The sequence below is a fragment of the Lethenteron reissneri genome, chromosome 6, assembly GCF_015708825.2.
Source record: "Lethenteron reissneri isolate LAM-NWPU_2019-01 chromosome 6, ASM1570882v1, whole genome shotgun sequence".
Taxonomy (NCBI): Eukaryota; Metazoa; Chordata; class Hyperoartia; order Petromyzontiformes; family Petromyzontidae; genus Lethenteron; species Lethenteron reissneri.
The window spans coordinates 2,963,554-2,980,642 of NC_083784.1; the positions used below are offsets into that span (position 1 = coordinate 2,963,554).

Here is a 17,089-nt window from a genome sequence, read left to right on the forward strand (position 1 = left end):
AACATTATTATTGTACGTTGTTGCTCTGCATCTACAACATCAGCAGCCGTACGAAAGAAGACGAAGACTCAATGTTGATGTTTGCATCAAGTCATGAGTTTGGTCGTAAAAAAAAACTAAGCGAAAAATAACATCAATCTATAACAAACATAGCCTTTTGTTTAACTTACATTCAGAGAACTCCCCCCCCCTCCCCCAGGCTTGCATCAGATTCCCAGCCGCCAATGTTGACTCTCCACTCGGGGTTGTATAATTATACGACTAATTATAATTAGTGACGCCAAGCTACTGGCGCCCCCTGCTGCTGATTGCAATTCGGGTTAGGGTCACGTGGCAGCCGCTTACGTCCATTGTAAGTTAAATGTTACCGCTTGATAAATGTAAAACTGAATGGGTTCACCGCGAGAAGAGGGCCCTCTCCACGGCACATCGGTCACGGGGGAATTGTTCGACCATACTTCACCACGCTGGGTGATGCGGGTTTGTTAAGGCGTTGCTACCCAGGGGCCAGTTCGGACGTAAACCGTGGTCAGGAATCGTCGGGTTCAGAGCGCGTTGCGATAACCACTGCGCCGAAACCTTCACGATGTACATCTTTAAAGTACTGTGACTGTGTTGGCAGGGATGTACAGGGAGGTCCAGATGTCTTGTGACCTCCCAATTAATTGACCCTTGACATTTGTTTTCCTTTGCATATTCATTTCTGTTTTAACTAAACCTGACTTGAAAAATGTTTCAGACATCTGGTCCATCCTGTACACGGCTGTAGTCTGGAATAAAATATCCACCGACATCTTAAAATATTGTCCAACCGTAAACTATGTACACATACAGTCGTCTGTCAATCCACTGCGAGATGAGGGCCTCCCCAACACGGCCGTGCAGATTAGTGGTTATTTGACTATACTTCACCACGCTGGTCAGTGGGGGTAATTGAAGGTGGTGGACCATATATATGCGGCAAGTTCGAAGGCGACTGCACAATGCATTTTTTCTAAAGTCTCCTCTGCTGCCCACTACATAGCGAGACCCCCCTTTGACAATGGGCCGTAGAGGATGGCGAAGTTATTTAATTATAACACGCACACATCATAAAACATGCTTCAGATGATGAAATGAACGTATTGTATCTGGAAAATATAACACAAGTGGTAATGTGTTTTTTAAACATTGCTGAAATACACACGCAAGCCCTTAGGAATCTAGACACCCGTTTACGTTATTTCATTGTTTATTACATTTTTGCAAAAAAAACATTTAAACAAAAGGTAATTCCCTCCAGTACATATATTTATATGCTGCAAGATAAACAGAATACACACCACGGAAGGTCGCTCAAACCAAAACACCAAATAAATATGAGAGAAGTGGCTACAAAAAAGGCATTTAAAATGTTCAGGTTTTTTTTTTTACACGTTCAGTTTTGTTGACTCTTTGTTGGGGTCCAGTGCTGTTAAGACAAAAAAAATACATCATGTAAGAGAGGTGGTGTGTAGGGGGATCTTCAGAATACTGTACTGTGTTCCTTTAAAACATTTAAAATTAAGAACTGCCCAATAAAAGTGTTGGTTTTTGTCTGACCCGAACCAACAAAGACATTTTAGCTTGAAAAATCCACGGAAGAATGCATTAATTTAAAACTTGAATTGTGTTCTTTTTCAAAGCATATCCTTAGGAACGTTTAACATCAATATGCATTATATTTTAATGTACCGTTTATCACGGAAACCGGAAAATTATATACTGCGTAACATGACTTATTCACAAATTTACGGGGAGGAGAGGGGGGGGAGAAAACAAAAACAATACCTTCAAACGTTCAAAGGAAAACCAGTGATCATGAAACGTGCTCACATACGAGGGCTTAACATCAGTGGCTTACGAACAGGGACCCTGTTGACCGTTACTCTGGGTCAGCCTCTCACAGGTGACATAGCCCACCAGGTGACCGGCTGATTCGCGGGGTTAGTGATATAGCAACACTTTGCGTGCGGGCAACTTAAATTGTAGCTCCGAATACACGGAATGCCGTTTAGGTTGTTGAGAATAGATTTTCTTTGTTTTAAACCGATGGTCCGGTACGCACCCACCCACTCGTCTCCAAACAGTTCACTTTAGACTCACAGTCGTTTCAACAAGTGGCCACATTTCCATGGATAGGCCTTGCAGATGATGATGATAATTTGCATTCGACCACATTCTCCAGATTATAAGACGCACTTCCCACCCCTTGTATTTTAAAGTAACATTTGTGAGTGCTTCTGGTTGGTGTGCGTGTGAATGTACGTGTGTGTGTGTGTCCTAGTATATATATTAGAGTGCGTTAGTGACGAGTATTTGTGTGACCAGAATTGCTTAACTGTATTGACACCGGGCACTCGTTTGAGGGCGCGTTTTGCTCTCCGCAGCGTCTTATCATCTGGAGAATACGGAAACCTGGTGGAACTCTGTAACGTGAATCGCTGTCACCACGTCTCCAAATTCAACCCGTCCCCGGTGGCCATGCGATGATTATCGCTCCCTGCCACCATCTCACCATTTGGCGTTTTGTTGACAGCCTTCAAACTCTTTGGGAGTCGCCGTGTACATTGCTGAGCGAGTTTTGGGGAAATGAAGGCTTGCTTGCTTCCACCACGAATGGCCGAACGACGCGCACAGATTATACAATCAGGGGAAGAGGCAAAACTTCAGACCTCTGCGAGAGAGCACGTGGTGCCGCTACATCATTACGCTAACAGATGTTTTTACACTCCTCTCGTAAACGTGTCAGCTCGCATCGCGCAAGTATAACAGTGGTCGGCTAAGACGGCGAGGCTCACAAGGTCCAGCCGTTGTTGATCTTCCCCTGTTAGGCGCAACGCAACGCAAGTGGAGATTTTTGTTGTCGCACAGACGGTGTTATGATACAAAAGGTGGGCTTACGTTTCGAAACTTTTAGAAGCAACCTACCACCCCCAATTCCCCCCACCCAGCCACCTCAAACAGCTTCACAATCCACAATTTCCGATTCAGTTTCAATTGGGATAACGGCAGCTATTCGGCTAAAGAAATGCGTGTTGTAGATTTAAACAAAAGATTCAGCTTTGCATCGGGCCAATACAAATTGTAGAACTGTATACCGTGAATGTGTCGTAAATTGTCACTTCAACTAAAATGATCACAAAGACTTGGTACTGTATTCAAATTGCTGTCGGCATTTTTAACCAAAGCTGTCGTCATTTGTTGCTTACAAGTACAGAGATTTAGACTTAAACTTCTCCATGAAAATGTACCCAAGTTGATAACAAAAAAATGTATTGACACATCAAATTCGGTGCGCTTCTGAAGTGAAAGCTTAAAATGATCAACAACAAACAAACCCCTCCATCTTCTTGGTTCTTTTGGTAAAGTGACGAAAGAACCAAGAAGATGAATCCCTGCAGTCACGAAAGCTTTAAATCGAAACCTCTCCATGTTTCTCCACGTGGTGTTGTCGGGGACAGAACTACCTGAAGATGGAAGCTTGTGTTGCCTCCGAAACGTCGTGATTTTTATTTTATTTTTATTAATAAAAAAAAAAAATTTTACCTACGTGACTTTACCGAAAAAAACATATGAATAGAACTACAGTGGCTCATAGGGCAGACCGTAATCTCCATTTCCCGTGCCGAGTCAAACCCAACCACCGCCTTGATTTGCACACAAGTTGAGAGCCGGGTCACGGTCGTCTAAAGAGAAGCCACGTGGGTTCTCTCTTGCCAGAAGCATTCGGCTAATCGCAACTCCACGCACTTTTAGCCGGGGCCTTCTCCTTCCCCAACCCCCTTGCCAGCGGTTCTTGCTGCTGTTGCTGCTACGGAGCCTTCGTGTAAACTAACCAAACCAACCAACAATTTCCACCCCCCCACCACCATCCCCCAAATCGACTCAACAACGACAGCAATTCCTCACTGGCATTTGTGGACAGATGGGACTGCAGGCAGACGAGTTCAGTCATTACAACGCGCGTTAAAGCGCCCCCGTTGTACGTTCCGATCTGTGGTTGGCGTGGTTTCGAAATTCAAGAAATTAGACGCCAACGCTTTTTGTTGTCTCTTCTGTTGTGAATCACGTACAGTACTTAACCCGACGTTATATAAACACGACTCTGCGGGAACACGGAATACTAACACGATTGCCCCTTGGTGTTGAGTCCCGGAACAGTAAACATGTTCATTTATTTGTTTCGCCAAAGTACCTTTCCTGTTTTCCCAGCGTTCGTTTTAACCAAAGCATTCGTACTCTGACGGTCTCCTCTACCCCTCGCCTCCTCCGGCTTATTCGGAAGAGCCGTGATTACGCCCATTAAGCGGCCATCCATTTAGTAGGTACGCAAAAATCTGTCAAAACTTGACCCCTACCCCCCTCCCTGTACGCACGCGGACTTTTTACACCCCCCCCCCCCCCACCTGCGTGCGTACATACGCCTGACGCACCCCCCAAATCCTACAGAACGGCCGATATTTAATCCCCGCAGAAACGATCAAGAACTAATAATATTAACGTGTTTAAGCAAACAGACAGTCCACCGCCGGACTATCTAACTAATTTGAAGGCCAATGTAGACAAATTATTATCGAGGCTTCACCCCCCCGCCCCGTTTCCTGTACGTACATTGTCAGTAGACCCCCCATACGCAAGCGAACGCAGTTTGAGTTAACCCCCCTCGCCCCTCCATGCGTACGTACTCAATGGATGGCCTCTAAGGCGAAGTACGAGAGCCGACCCAGCAACAGGGTGGGGGGGGGGGCGGTGAGTTTGGGTGCCCTCCAGTCTCGCAAAGCGCCGACTGCCCGATTGCCATCTGCGGTTGGGACCGCGTCGTGAAACCCGCGTGCACACCCCGGGCCAACAATTAGCGCGATTCCGCTCGCTGCTTTTGCAAGAGTTTGTGGGTGAAATCGTCGTCGCTCGCGAAACCCGACGCAAAGGCGTCCCCACTTGCGTTTCAGATCCTCAGTGGGTGAAGTTCACGAACCAAGCTCTCACCCCTTCCTCCCCACCACCACCACCACCGTGCCTTTTCTCTCGTCCGCCAGGAAGGGTTCTCTCCACCATTCCCAATTAAAGCCACGCACGAAGAATTGTTGTTGTTGGTGGTCGATGTACGTGTGGGAGAATGATGGTGCACGCGGAGAAACGGGGACGGCGGGAGGGTGTTGGACACCCCTTGGCTCAACACGAGCGTTGTTGGATTGCGTTCATTACAGGGGTCTTGCAATCTCAATATGTGGACCTTCATGACGTTACTCCCAACCAGATCAAAGTCCCACTACACGAAATGCAATGCGTGCTCATGGCCGTATTCCTTTACGGTCAGTCGGGCTACCCAATAGTTTTACTTTTGTATACTTTATATAGGTTTCAATTGCATTTTTTTTTGCTTTTTTAACTGTTTATTAGATTAAAAAACGTATCAAGTACCTACACCTCTGCAAGGTAATTTTCGCAAAATAATCGTCACCAAAATGTTTCAGCCTTGCCTTGCCCGCGCTTAACGACAACAACGCCCCACACACTTCAACAAATGTACCAAGAGCTGTAACCTATAGCTTATAAGGGTTTCCAAACATGAATTCCAACGGACCCCGCGGCTCCGAATTGGCCACAGTCTAATCTGGTGAGAGTCAGAACTGCTTCAGCCCGGCGAGTATTTTTTGCCCGCTCCTTTTGTTCGCGCCAAGGCGGTCGGATGTGCTTTGCCCGGTGATTTTTTTTTTCTTTTTCTCACACGACGTTCAAAAAAAGACTTCGACGCGGCAAATCGGTTAGCGCGTTCGAGAGAAGAAAGGAAAAAATGCCTTGAAATTTAAAAAAATTGCAACGGTTACGTTAGAATAAGACGTGGAAGGAGGGTTTTGGGGTGGCGGGTTTCGGGGTGTAGGGTAAAACGTCGCAGTCTCAACAACAAACCGAAAGTCGAGCGTTATGGTAAACAAGTTGCCGTATTGGCCAAACAGGCGGGGGGCAGTTCTTCTGGATGGCCCCCCGCACCTCTCGTATTTAACCGGCGGTCAGCAAAGACGCGTCAATCCACCGGCAGCGTGTGATAAAACAGGCTCGTAATAATAATAAAACGATGCAAGGGCCATACACTTGGGAGCTCATTTACAGAGTGAAACGCATGATCCGTGTGGTTTTCTCATCCCGTTTGGTTTTCTTTGTGTTCATTCAAGATAACTTCACGTCGCACGAGGGCGGCTGCTGTGCTCGGCGAGCGATCGGGTGCGTTGACGCAGAGAGAGAGTTCCGAGGGCACCCCTAATGTTTCCTCCAGATCACAGGAGAGAGAGAGAAGAAAAAAAAACCCAACCCCGGTCTGTCGTCACTTTTAATAGTAAAATGAAAAGCACCAATCGTAATTAAACGTTTTTCCAGTTGGATGTGATGCTCACAATTGAATTACTTTTCAGTTGCCATGGCCCTGAGCTTTGTCTCGACAGAGGCCAGCGTGTGGGGGATGGGGGAACCGATGATGCCGCTGCCGTGCGTTGGTGCCCACCCTTGACTCTACGAAGGCCTGGGCCTGCTGCTGCAAACGATTGCAATTTCCCCCCCCCCCCGCCCCCAAAAGCTCTCAGCAAATGCTCGGATGAACCACGGTATTCTTAGGGGTTTCTTCTTCCGCTGCTGGGACCCCTTTGACGTGCCCCCACCGAGTATGCGTGGCGTCTTCCTGCTGTCTTTGCCGTTTGCAAGCGTGCGGTGGAATCCTCGAGTCCCGCTTTTCACCCAGAAAAAGAAATCTATCGTCGCGCCAGCAGCTGCTGTCGGTGGCAGAATTCACGCACGCACGCGTGCCCTCTTTGCGGTTTCGCAACACGCACCGTTTGTTCAAAACTTTCGCAAATACCCGTTGCCTACAATCAGAAGCACTAATAGGCACTTGCATAAGCACTGTAACATTTATATTCAAAAAGAGGCCATTCCTGTCTTCGCTCTTATTCAATAAAGAAGAAAAAAAAACGTTCTGAAGAAAAACAGTTTTTGTTTTTAAAATCCAACCGCTCCCAATCCTCGTTGTGTCAACAAGTCGGTGCTAAAATGGTTGTTGTGGTTAGTCGGCAAAGACTCGAGACAATTCCTTGACCTGTCATGGGCAGGGCAGGAAAAGGGCAAGGCAGGACCGGGCAAGGTAGGGCAAAGGGGGTTGTGCATCCAGGCTTGACTTAAAGCTGGGCTGGACTTGACCAGGCTGGGGTCGACTGGCTTGGGCTAGGTTCCGATGACTGTTTGACCAGCAGCAGCAGCAGCAACAACAGCAGTAGCAGCAGTGCTGTTTTGTAGACGGCGGCAGTCAAGGCACAGGTTAGAGAAGCCAGTATCGAGTCGGCTCAGCCAAAGCCCAAGGGACAGGAACTGCGATAAAACTCCATCACATCGCAGATTTCATTAACCTCTCTTCAGCAACTTAGATAATGTACAAAATAATTCCTCGCGTGCCACAACCTCGACAAATCGCCTGCGCCAACAAAGTCTCGGTAACCGCTTGCGGCAGTCTTTTTGGCCAAATCAGCGCCTGCGTGTGCTCTGGTGAGTTTTTTTTTTTTACGACTGATAGTCTCATGGCAATTGGCTAGTGGCATGCTAACGTGCCGCTGAACAAAGTGACGTTTTGGCAAAACTTTGGCGTGGAAAAAAAACATCTTCATGGGCTTTCTTTGCTGCCCAATGTGTCATCCCGGAAAACAAAAACACTTTGCAGAGAAAAAGCAACTTCCTTCGCTTAGCCACAGTTATCTTCAAGACATTCTCATCTTAAGGTAGCAAGTGTTTTTTGTTTGTTAAACAAGTCCTTTCTTCTTCTTTGTAGGGGCATTCAATGAACCAGATGACGCGCTCAGCGAATGAGCATTCTTTAAAGTTCTTTAAGTGCGTGTCCCCCCCCCTCCCCGCCAGCCCCTCCCGGCTCCTCCTTTGCCCCCCCCACCCACTTCCCCCACCGTCTGGGGCGCGACCGATGTAGCTACGTGTGCGAGAATGGACGGAGTTGCTCCAGCTGCGCTTCGAGTGCAATCCTTTCTTCGAGCAGATCCTGCAAGCGAAACAAACACAAAAGACAAAGATCCCCCGTATTATCGGCTCGTGGGGCAAGTGCTGCCCGCCAGCACCAATGAAGGCCCGACACGGCACACGAGGGGGTGGGTGGCCAGCACCACGCCCGGCCGCCTTTGTCTCCCTAGTGGCAATGTTTTCACACTGCACCAGGCACTCATTTGAGGACGAATCGGCCTAGGGGAGGCCCAGGACCAGTTCAGATTATCGTCACTAGTGTTGGCCGTGAGCAGGAATCGAACTCGGGTCGCCAGGTCCGTAGCGCAGAGCGCTAACCGCTACGCCACCGCTCCCCAAACACATGCACAAACACACGCACATACACACGATAGGCACTTTCATGTTAAAAAACATCACCGGGATTTTAAGAACACCAGAAGGTGCTTTGAACATCATCATCATCGTCGTTATTAGCCGATGTCTACCGACTACTGAAGGAAGGCCTCCACATGCCGTCACGATCTCTCACGGTCCAGTGCCAGCCATCTCACTCCTGCACAATAATCTCAATGATCCATCTGCCCAGTGGTCTTATTCTTGGACATATTCTCTCTTGTTAACATGCACGACCATTATTTTATGTCCAGAATAAAGAAAATTCCATCTCAAGTGTGACCCTCTTTCAGAGAAAATAAGATTCGGTAAGACTCTCCCTTGGTATATATTCCGGGTGAAATACTTCACCAATAAATATAAGTATCATACTACATGCATTGGATTCTCACGTGTAAAAACTAATGCTATGGGTTCACTGGAGGCACTACCATTCACCGCGATGGTAAAACAAAAAAAACCCAGAATAGATTATTGAATTCAATCGTGACCTGTAAGTCACACCACTTCATCAAATTGGCAGGAGGATGAATTGTTCTACCCGTGGTAAACATATCAAATTCACCAAAACAAAAAAAACGGCCAATCTAAAGAGAGCAGTTATTTTTTGGTCCGTGGCCAATGCCCGAATCAATATTGAAATGAGACCTCTGCTACGCACGCGCCCAACCACAATCAATCGCGCTGCCGCCTTTGATCGCCGGCGGTGCTCGCCACAAGACGCGGCCTGCCGGGCGTTTGGCGCAGCGGACACAAAAAGCATCTCTCGGACGATCCTCTCGCAATCCCCTTGCGCAGAGGAACTTTGTTCACTCGGCTTTACGGTTATTGTATTCATTGTTACCGCCGATGTATCAAAGTGACCGCCCTGTGGCATGTGAGGCTTTGCGGGACTGAAAATACAATAACAGCTGATACGTGACACTGTACACAAAGTCATTACGTGTGGTTGAAGCATTATGGGCAAAAGCATTAACCATAATCTCCGAATGAGACTTTTTTTCCCCTCTGTATTTAAAAAACAAAATTTGGGGTGCATCTTATAACCCGGTACGTATGGTTGTGAGTGGCCAGGTTGATATAACTTTATTGACACTGGGCACAAATATCGGGGTAGGACTTTGTGTTTAGAAGCACCTCATGATCCGCAACACACATAATAAAAATAACTCCGTTCTGTCTCCACATATTAAAAATGTAATTTTTTTTTTAGCCTACTGGCCCATCTGGGTTTCATCAGTGGGCGGGGCCTGACTCTGCTGATGAGAACTACAATGTCAAAACGGGGTCAGCGTTTTCTCGCTTCAAACGAAAGTAGCTGGATAACACAGGTCACGAAAGTCAATCAATCAAAACCAATATTTATTCATACGTGGAAACAACAGAGTGTTGCGCTTGTGTGCATTTTGTGTGTGTTCAGTTGGTTGTCCTTCACCCCGACACCTCCGATTAGCACGGTTGACTACGTAAGGTGCGAAAAAAAGTTCAATGTACGTACATACACGCAAACGTGACATTTGGGATGTCAACAAGGCACTTCATCCGCCCCAAGGAAACGAACCTTGAGTTGTTGCTGCAGCTCGCTGTTGAGCCGAGCCAAGACGGTGTTGGTCTCCTTGTTTTTGCGGATCGACGCTTGGATCACTTTTTTCTCGTTTCCCACCGACCTGCGGCGGCAGCGCAGAGCACCCCCCGTGACGGCGCCGAAAGCGTTAGTTATCAGAATGAGAATCTCTATTTAGTCTGCAGGAGGAATGCGATGAGCTATGAAGCTCTTTTTCACAGATGTCAAGTAAGGGGCACGGGGTCAGTACATTACAACAAAACAATACGTAAAACACGATATGAGCGCAAAGTATAGGAAAGGTAAACACACTTGATACAGTAATTTTGCTGTGACGGTTCCACCTGAAGACGGAGGCTTGTGTTGCCTCCGAAATGTCGTGATTAAATTTATGTTTTCTTTTTAACCTACGTGACTTTACCGAAAAAAACAAAGAGTATGTAAACACATCACTTTAACAAAAAAAACTAAATTATTTTTATCTCACCAGGTGAAGCTCACCGAGGTATTAACTTACTTTTCAGAAGCAACATGGCCACAAATAATAGCTCAACAAAGCGGCTTATCACGTGGAAATTTATAGCTGCAAAATAATCTATATTTCCCTTGACGGCGCGGCCCAGGCTCGTCACGCATTCAGCTGGAATCGCTCGCCGACCTTTGCGCAACGAGGCCGCCCAATTAAAGCGCACACGGATCGTTCGCTAACGAACGTCGCCGCGATTTTCCGAGAAACGTTTTCCCCATTTCTCGACCACGCGTGCGGTGCAAATCATTAGCGTCTGCGAGTGATCAAAAACGACTCCCATTGCTGCAGCCTCCGGCGCGTGGTCCCCAATACAGAATTCTAATTGAATGCACGCGTAGCACCGCGTACGCACAGCCTAGAGGCGAAGCGGAGTGGACCAAGCCGCACGCTGGTGTCTGCTGGCCATGTAACTGTTCCGCCCCCTCCCCAACACCACCCCCTCGGGGAGGACTCAATGGATTGTCACAATTTATGGCCATGATTCGATTAAAAAAATGTGTCATCGTTTGCATGTTCATTTTGTTCTGTCACATTGCGACGGTTTTGTCTGCTCCAATTTGCATGAATGAATCATGAACGTGTATATGTACTGCCCCTTTGTCAAGCCACTGCTGGATAAGGGCCTCCCCTATGCTCTACGGATCTTGGAGGTTATTTGACCATTATTACCATATTTCACAACCCTGGTTGGTGAAATCGGGGAGCATGTACGTAGGACCACAGACGAACAGCCAAACAAGGTCAAAAGTTAAATCGTTTTCTGTGATACAATTGCTCATGACCAGACGATCAAATCACCCGGAAAGGTGCCCAAAATTGTCAGATCTCGCGCACTAAGCAGGCTTGAGCCTGGATAACGAATGGATGGGCGGCCACAGTGCATCATTGGCCTACGATGATAGTGTCATTCGCACATCAAACTGCAGATTGTTAAGTGCACCATTCGACACGTTGCGTCGTGAGAGAATTGATTTTGAAACCATGGCCCAATGTGTCGAATGTTTTTTTACGTGTTACTTGAATCCGGGTGTGAATGTTACAATCCTCTACCCCTGCTGGGGGGGTCAGAAAACTCTACGGAGTTAAGGTGTCCACTCAATATGTCTTACAACCATTAACATTTTTGTCTATATAAAAACAATAAAAAAATGTATTTGACCAGGTAAGGCCCACTGAGCTATGATGCTCGTTTTCAGAAGCGACCAGGCCATAAACGATAACTCAACGAAGTGGCTCATCACGTGGAAATGCATAGCAGCCAAATACTCTAATCGCATAGTTTCTAAATGTGGAGGGAAAAAACCGGCGGAAACGAAGAAAAAATCCACGTGACCACAGGGTGAGAGAACACGCAAACTCCAAATATATTGACGTCACGATCGGAATCGAACCCATGCCCTCCTGTATACCAGGCGAAGTAGTCAACATCTGGCCACAAGAGTAACAGGCAAACTCCCAACATAATTACAGCTATGAGAGAAGAAGAAGTAGAATGACCCACACTGGGCACAGGTTAAAAGTACTGCTCTTACTACAGGGGTGGGTGGTTATTATATATCATTCCGACCTCAGGGTCAGAATTTTTGCCGGGGGAACAAAATACCATCGCCCGACGAGACGCCGCTCTCACCTCTGCAGCGAGGGCTGGGTGGCGCCGAGGGCGGCGATGCCTCCCGGCTTGCGCAGGGGTTCTTCTTGCGGCGGCGGCGGCGGCGGTGGCGGCGGGGGGGCGGCGACGGTCTCCTCGTCCGACTTGAGCTGCCGCCGCGATGGCTTCTTGGGTGCCGGCTGCGCTGGCGACGTCGACCTCTGCTGTATCTGCGCGACACGGAGGCAGCAGTCGTTAGTGCCACGAAAACGTCGTGGCCGAGCGAGTCGTTGGGCTTTTTATCGTGGAGCTTGTGCGTGTCGATCCGACTAGCGGAAGAAGAGGGGTCTCGCGATGCCTGCGCGGGTCACCAAGAGTGATTTTTCCATACTTCACCACGCAGGTTAGTACAGGTTAGTGAAGACGGGGAGCACGGATGTATGAGAATAGAAGTACATACTGGATGATGTTAACTACCTCGCCTGGTATACAGGAGGTCACAGGTTCAATCCCGCCCCTAGACGCCTGCTGTATATTTGGAGTTTGTATGTTCTCCCCGTGGTCGCGTGTATTTTTCTCCGAGCACTGCGGTTTTCCCCTCTCGATTTAGAAACGTGCGTTGGAGAGTATTTGGCTGCTATGAATTTCCATATGATGAGCCACTTTGTTGAGCTATCATTTGTGGCCAGGTCGCTTCTAAAAAAGACCAATAAAAAGCTCATGGGGCATTATCCTGGTAAAATATAAATAGTTTATAGTTTATGATAGACAATAAAAATAAGTTAATAGTTTTGGTTGAATGTACTGGCGCAGGCACATTGCGCAGCTGCCTTCCCGCTTGTCTGTGGTACCTCACTCCTCTGAGTCGCTCTCTCTGTACGAGAGTGAGCGAACACTGTGCGCGTTACAAGTTGCAACCATTATTAATTATGTGATGTGATATTTATGTTACAGTAAAACCTTGGATTGCGAGCATAATTCGTTCCGGAAACGTGTTTGTAATCCAAAGCACTCGTATATCAGTTGTGATCACGTGACGCTCGGCATAAAAAGCGTATACACGTACTACTCGCGTTGCAAGACCTCGCTCGTTTATCAAATTAATATTCATTCAAAAATTTTGCTCGTCTTGCAAAACACTTGCAGACCATGTTACTAGCAATCGAAGGTTTTACTGTATTTGTTTTTATTTGATGGGCTGCGCCACCCGCACATTACCGAGGATAATTCAGATAAATAAACTACACCATCAAGTGGGAATGTTAAAAGTGTAACCTTGTTGTTCGTCACGGTCTTTTCCTCGACGCGGCTTTCTGTTTTCACTGGCGCCTTTTCGACCTGTGAATGAATTAAAAAAAGTATTTTAGATGTCAAATTAAGTCAACAAATTAACTTTGTTGCGACAGACGCATCAATCTACACCACCTGAATGCAACATTGAGCAAAACCCTCCATAAAACCAGTCTTGAAACCTCAGTAAATGTTTTCATTTTTAAACAAGTGCAATAATATTATTAACAATAAATGCAGAATTAAGCACATAAAAAAACACAAATATCGTTACACAGGAGTTCACCTGAAATCACTTGGAATAAACCAATACATTTCTAATCATTCACATGCATGAAAGTCTAATGGATATTACCCACTAGTGATTATTGAGTTTCCAGTTAAGTTTAACTGTAATCAAACTAAATTGTATCCAGCAACTTGGACATTTCCAGCCAATGAAGTGATGGATTGTAAGTTTTTTCATGAGCATCAATATTATAAAAGCCCGGCGTTTTGTTTGTCCATCAACTAAATTATAAGAGCCTTTCAGAAGGCCTGAACGTCGCGTGTAAAATTTTAGTGCGTTAAATAGCCGCTCGCATTTATCCAGATTCCAATTTGGGCCGATACTTGACGTACTCCATGAATGCCCCCACCCCCCCGCTAACTCCCGCCCCGGTTGTTTCTTGGGCTTTCAGCGTGCCGAGCGCCAGTCCGGCGCCACCGCTGCCGCTCACCGGCGCGGGCGCCTGCGGGTCCGGCGTGTCCCCCGTGGCTCGGTCAACCTCGGGCACCGCGTGCAGCGCTCCGAAGTGCGTGAAGTCGGCAAAGTTGGGCTGCTCGGAGATGGGCGGCGACAGCAGCGGCACTCCGGACGCGCCGGGAACCATGTCGGCGCCGTCGATGGAGCGGGATGTCTGCAGCGCCTGAACCGGAACCGGCACACGGTACACGGCACACCCACGGTCGGTTGGTCACTGCCAAGGACCATGGTAGTTCTTCTGCTCAGGGCTGTGTTCTGATCTTCGGATGAGTCCCAAAAAATGAAAATTGGGCTTAGGTTTAAATGTTGGGTTAGCCCAAAGAATGTTTTTTTAAATCGATCACTTCTAGTGACATCACAGCAGCAGATGAATTTGAAACACCGCTTCCTGTGATGTCACTTCCTGTGGTGTCACTTCCATGCTTTTCCCGCCAAAAGTACCAAGACGCGACATCACCTTTATTTAAATTTATTAGGATAACGCAAGTGTTCAGATTTACTGTTGGAAACCGAAATTCACTTATTATTGAAACGTATTAAAACGGTCATATTTAGTGTATAAACGATTCAAGTTACTAAAACATCATCATCAGGGTGATTGCTTGTGTTGCAGTCGAAACGTCGTGAGAATTTTTATTGTTTTAGATTTTTATTATTTTATTATTTCCCTTCTACGTGACTTTACCGAAAGAACCAAGAATATGAATCCCTGCAATCACAAAAGCTTTAAATCAAAATTTTACTAAAACAATTTAAATGTGAAAATATAACAAAGTATAACATTGGACCTAAAAACAAAGCCTTAAGCACGGATCTGATAAAAATTCAAATCCAAAACACATTCCGAAAATGTACGGTTACACGGCAAGGCCGGTCATCGTGCCACCGAGGCGGATGTGCCCAGCGGAAATGTGCGGGTACCTGAGGATGTGGCCGGGGTGGCACTGCAGGAGGTGGCGCAGGCTGCTGGCCGGAGGTCTGCTGGCCTGTAATTATACACGACAGTTAAGTGGCAGCCACGCACGAGTCGATTGTACCCTACATCTCTAAATGTGTACACCGCTCCAGGATGCACTTGCGATCCAGAAAGGTCATCGGTTCATTCGCCCGGAGCGGCAGTTAAAAGGTACAAGTGTCTCAAATCCACCATGCGCCTCCCTCCACCCAGCAGTATAAATGTGTACACCACCAGTTAGTTGATCGTATGTGTATGGATGATGAACTTCTTTCGCACCGTACATAGCCAACCGTGCTAATCGAAGTTGTGGGATGCAGTAGTGTCGGTACGTCGACTCCTTTCCAAGACGTCTCGTCAGCATGGAAAGGAAGATCAAACGCCCTCTAGAGCTCCCTCTAGTGGAGGCCCTTTCACCAGCGGCGGCATGAGCAAGCGAGCACTCGTACGGTTACGCCATGTAGCCTGCGTCAGGGTTCTTCCAACAACGTTATATCAGGCAGGTCACAGGGGGTAACGAGGGGGGGGTGAACGCAAGCTCACCCTACTGAATAGCTCTCTTCATACGCTACAGCAATTTTACTGGAGCAGTTACACCTGATGACGGAGGCTTGTGTTGCTTCCGAAACGTCACGAGTTAATTTATTTTAATATTTAAATTTGTTACCTACGTGACTTTACCGGAAAAAACCAAAGAGTATGAATCCTTGCAGTCACAACAACTTCAAATCTAGAAGCAGGCTCACCCTGTGCGGGCGGCTGGAACACTTTGTTGAGGTCGAGGGAGGAGGAGCGCGAGTGGCTCTGGTTGGGCCTCGGTGGGGGTGGTGGGGGTGGCGCCACCTGCTTCTTTAGCGAATCGTCCACGGAGGTGCCCGAGAACGACCTGCACACAAACACGGCACACGTGCCAACGTGAAACGCAACTTCAGCGGCGCAGAATTCTGGGGAAAAACCCCCCTCCCCCCCCACTGGTAACGACACCGATAATTATTACTCCGATGATTGCCTAAATCCAACAGCCTCTGTGCGATAATGTCACGTCTCAAAATATAAATCACGCGCCCTTCGTGGCTATTTGTGGCTATTTACAAATCACGCCGCTTTGGTGAAAGGTGCAATGGGAGGGCGACTCTTTCGCTGGTCGTGTTTACTTGCCTTGGCCTTGAGAAGCCGGCGCCGTAAGCTTCCGCATCTGACGAAACGGACGACTCGGAGCTATGGAAACCATCTGTTGCACACAAGGGAGGGACAGAAGATAAACTGCGGTAGCACAGGGGCTTGGCATTGTAGAGCACCTCGTTCGAAGCGTAACAACAGCGGGGGGAGGATGTTTAAGGAGCAAGGGGAATGTGTGCGCACCGTACCGACGCTTTTTGCCACGGAAAATTTAGTGGCGGATGGCTGCTCCGTGGCTCTCGACGGCGTGGGGTGTGGCTGGCTCACCGGCGTGCCCATCTCTGCTGAACACGGACAAAAAAAATAAGGCGATAAATGATACCTCAAGCAGCTTAAGCTGGCGAGGCACACAGAGAGGAAATGATGCGTTGAGTTTACCGACGAAAACAGGTTGTGATACATGCGTCGAATTGCGCGTACGAGAATCATGTTTTATTTTATTTGCATAATTTGCATGCGATGGGTTTGTGGAAGAACCCCGAAGCCACTATTAACTACATGCACTGCAAATAAAGATTATTGAATTGTGACCACGCTGAATCAGGACAGGTCATCAAATCGCGAGGAGGCGGTGAGTCGCGAAGACACCTTGTTGACACTCATCATCAAATCCTGCATTATGAATACACGATTTTATATGCAGTCAATGACGGTTCTACTTCGATATCTTCTAACAGGCCATAATAAACTTGGTGTGTGCTGGCAGGCCACGTGATATACGTTATGAAATCGTACGATGCCGTAGCGCCATAATATCTGGATGCGAGTTCTCTTGAGAATCTCCATCTCTTTCTATTTTATTTTATCTCACCAAGTATCTCTTTGTCTCAGTG

The 17,089-nt window shown here is 47.3% G+C and overlaps 1 protein-coding gene across 4 annotated transcripts in view; it reads right to left on the reverse strand.

Moving 5' to 3' along the window:
- Positions 1-1,213: 1,213 nt before the first annotated feature.
- The window catches only part of LOC133353678 (ralBP1-associated Eps domain-containing protein 1-like), a 48,489-nt gene continuing 32,613 nt past the window's right edge, over positions 1,214-17,089 (reverse strand). For 2 of the 4 annotated variants that reach the window (XM_061570132.1, XM_061570120.1), the window contains 9 exons: positions 16,445-16,537; positions 16,236-16,308; positions 15,824-15,963; positions 15,044-15,108; positions 14,097-14,285; positions 13,363-13,425; positions 12,130-12,317; positions 9,968-10,073; positions 1,214-8,053 (listed from right to left, as the gene is read on the reverse strand). In XM_061570132.1, the coding sequence (XP_061426116.1) occupies positions 7,985-8,053; positions 9,968-10,073; positions 12,130-12,317; positions 13,363-13,425; positions 14,097-14,285; positions 15,044-15,108; positions 15,824-15,963; positions 16,236-16,308; positions 16,445-16,537 (986 nt within the window). In that variant the 3' untranslated portion in view covers positions 1,214-7,984. Of the gene's footprint in view, positions 8,054-9,967; positions 10,074-12,129; positions 12,318-13,362; positions 13,426-14,096; positions 14,286-15,043; positions 15,109-15,823; positions 15,964-16,235; positions 16,309-16,444; positions 16,541-17,089 lie in introns of all 4 variants that reach the window. The other 2 variants (XM_061570128.1, XM_061570112.1) reach the window with 1 other exon arrangement.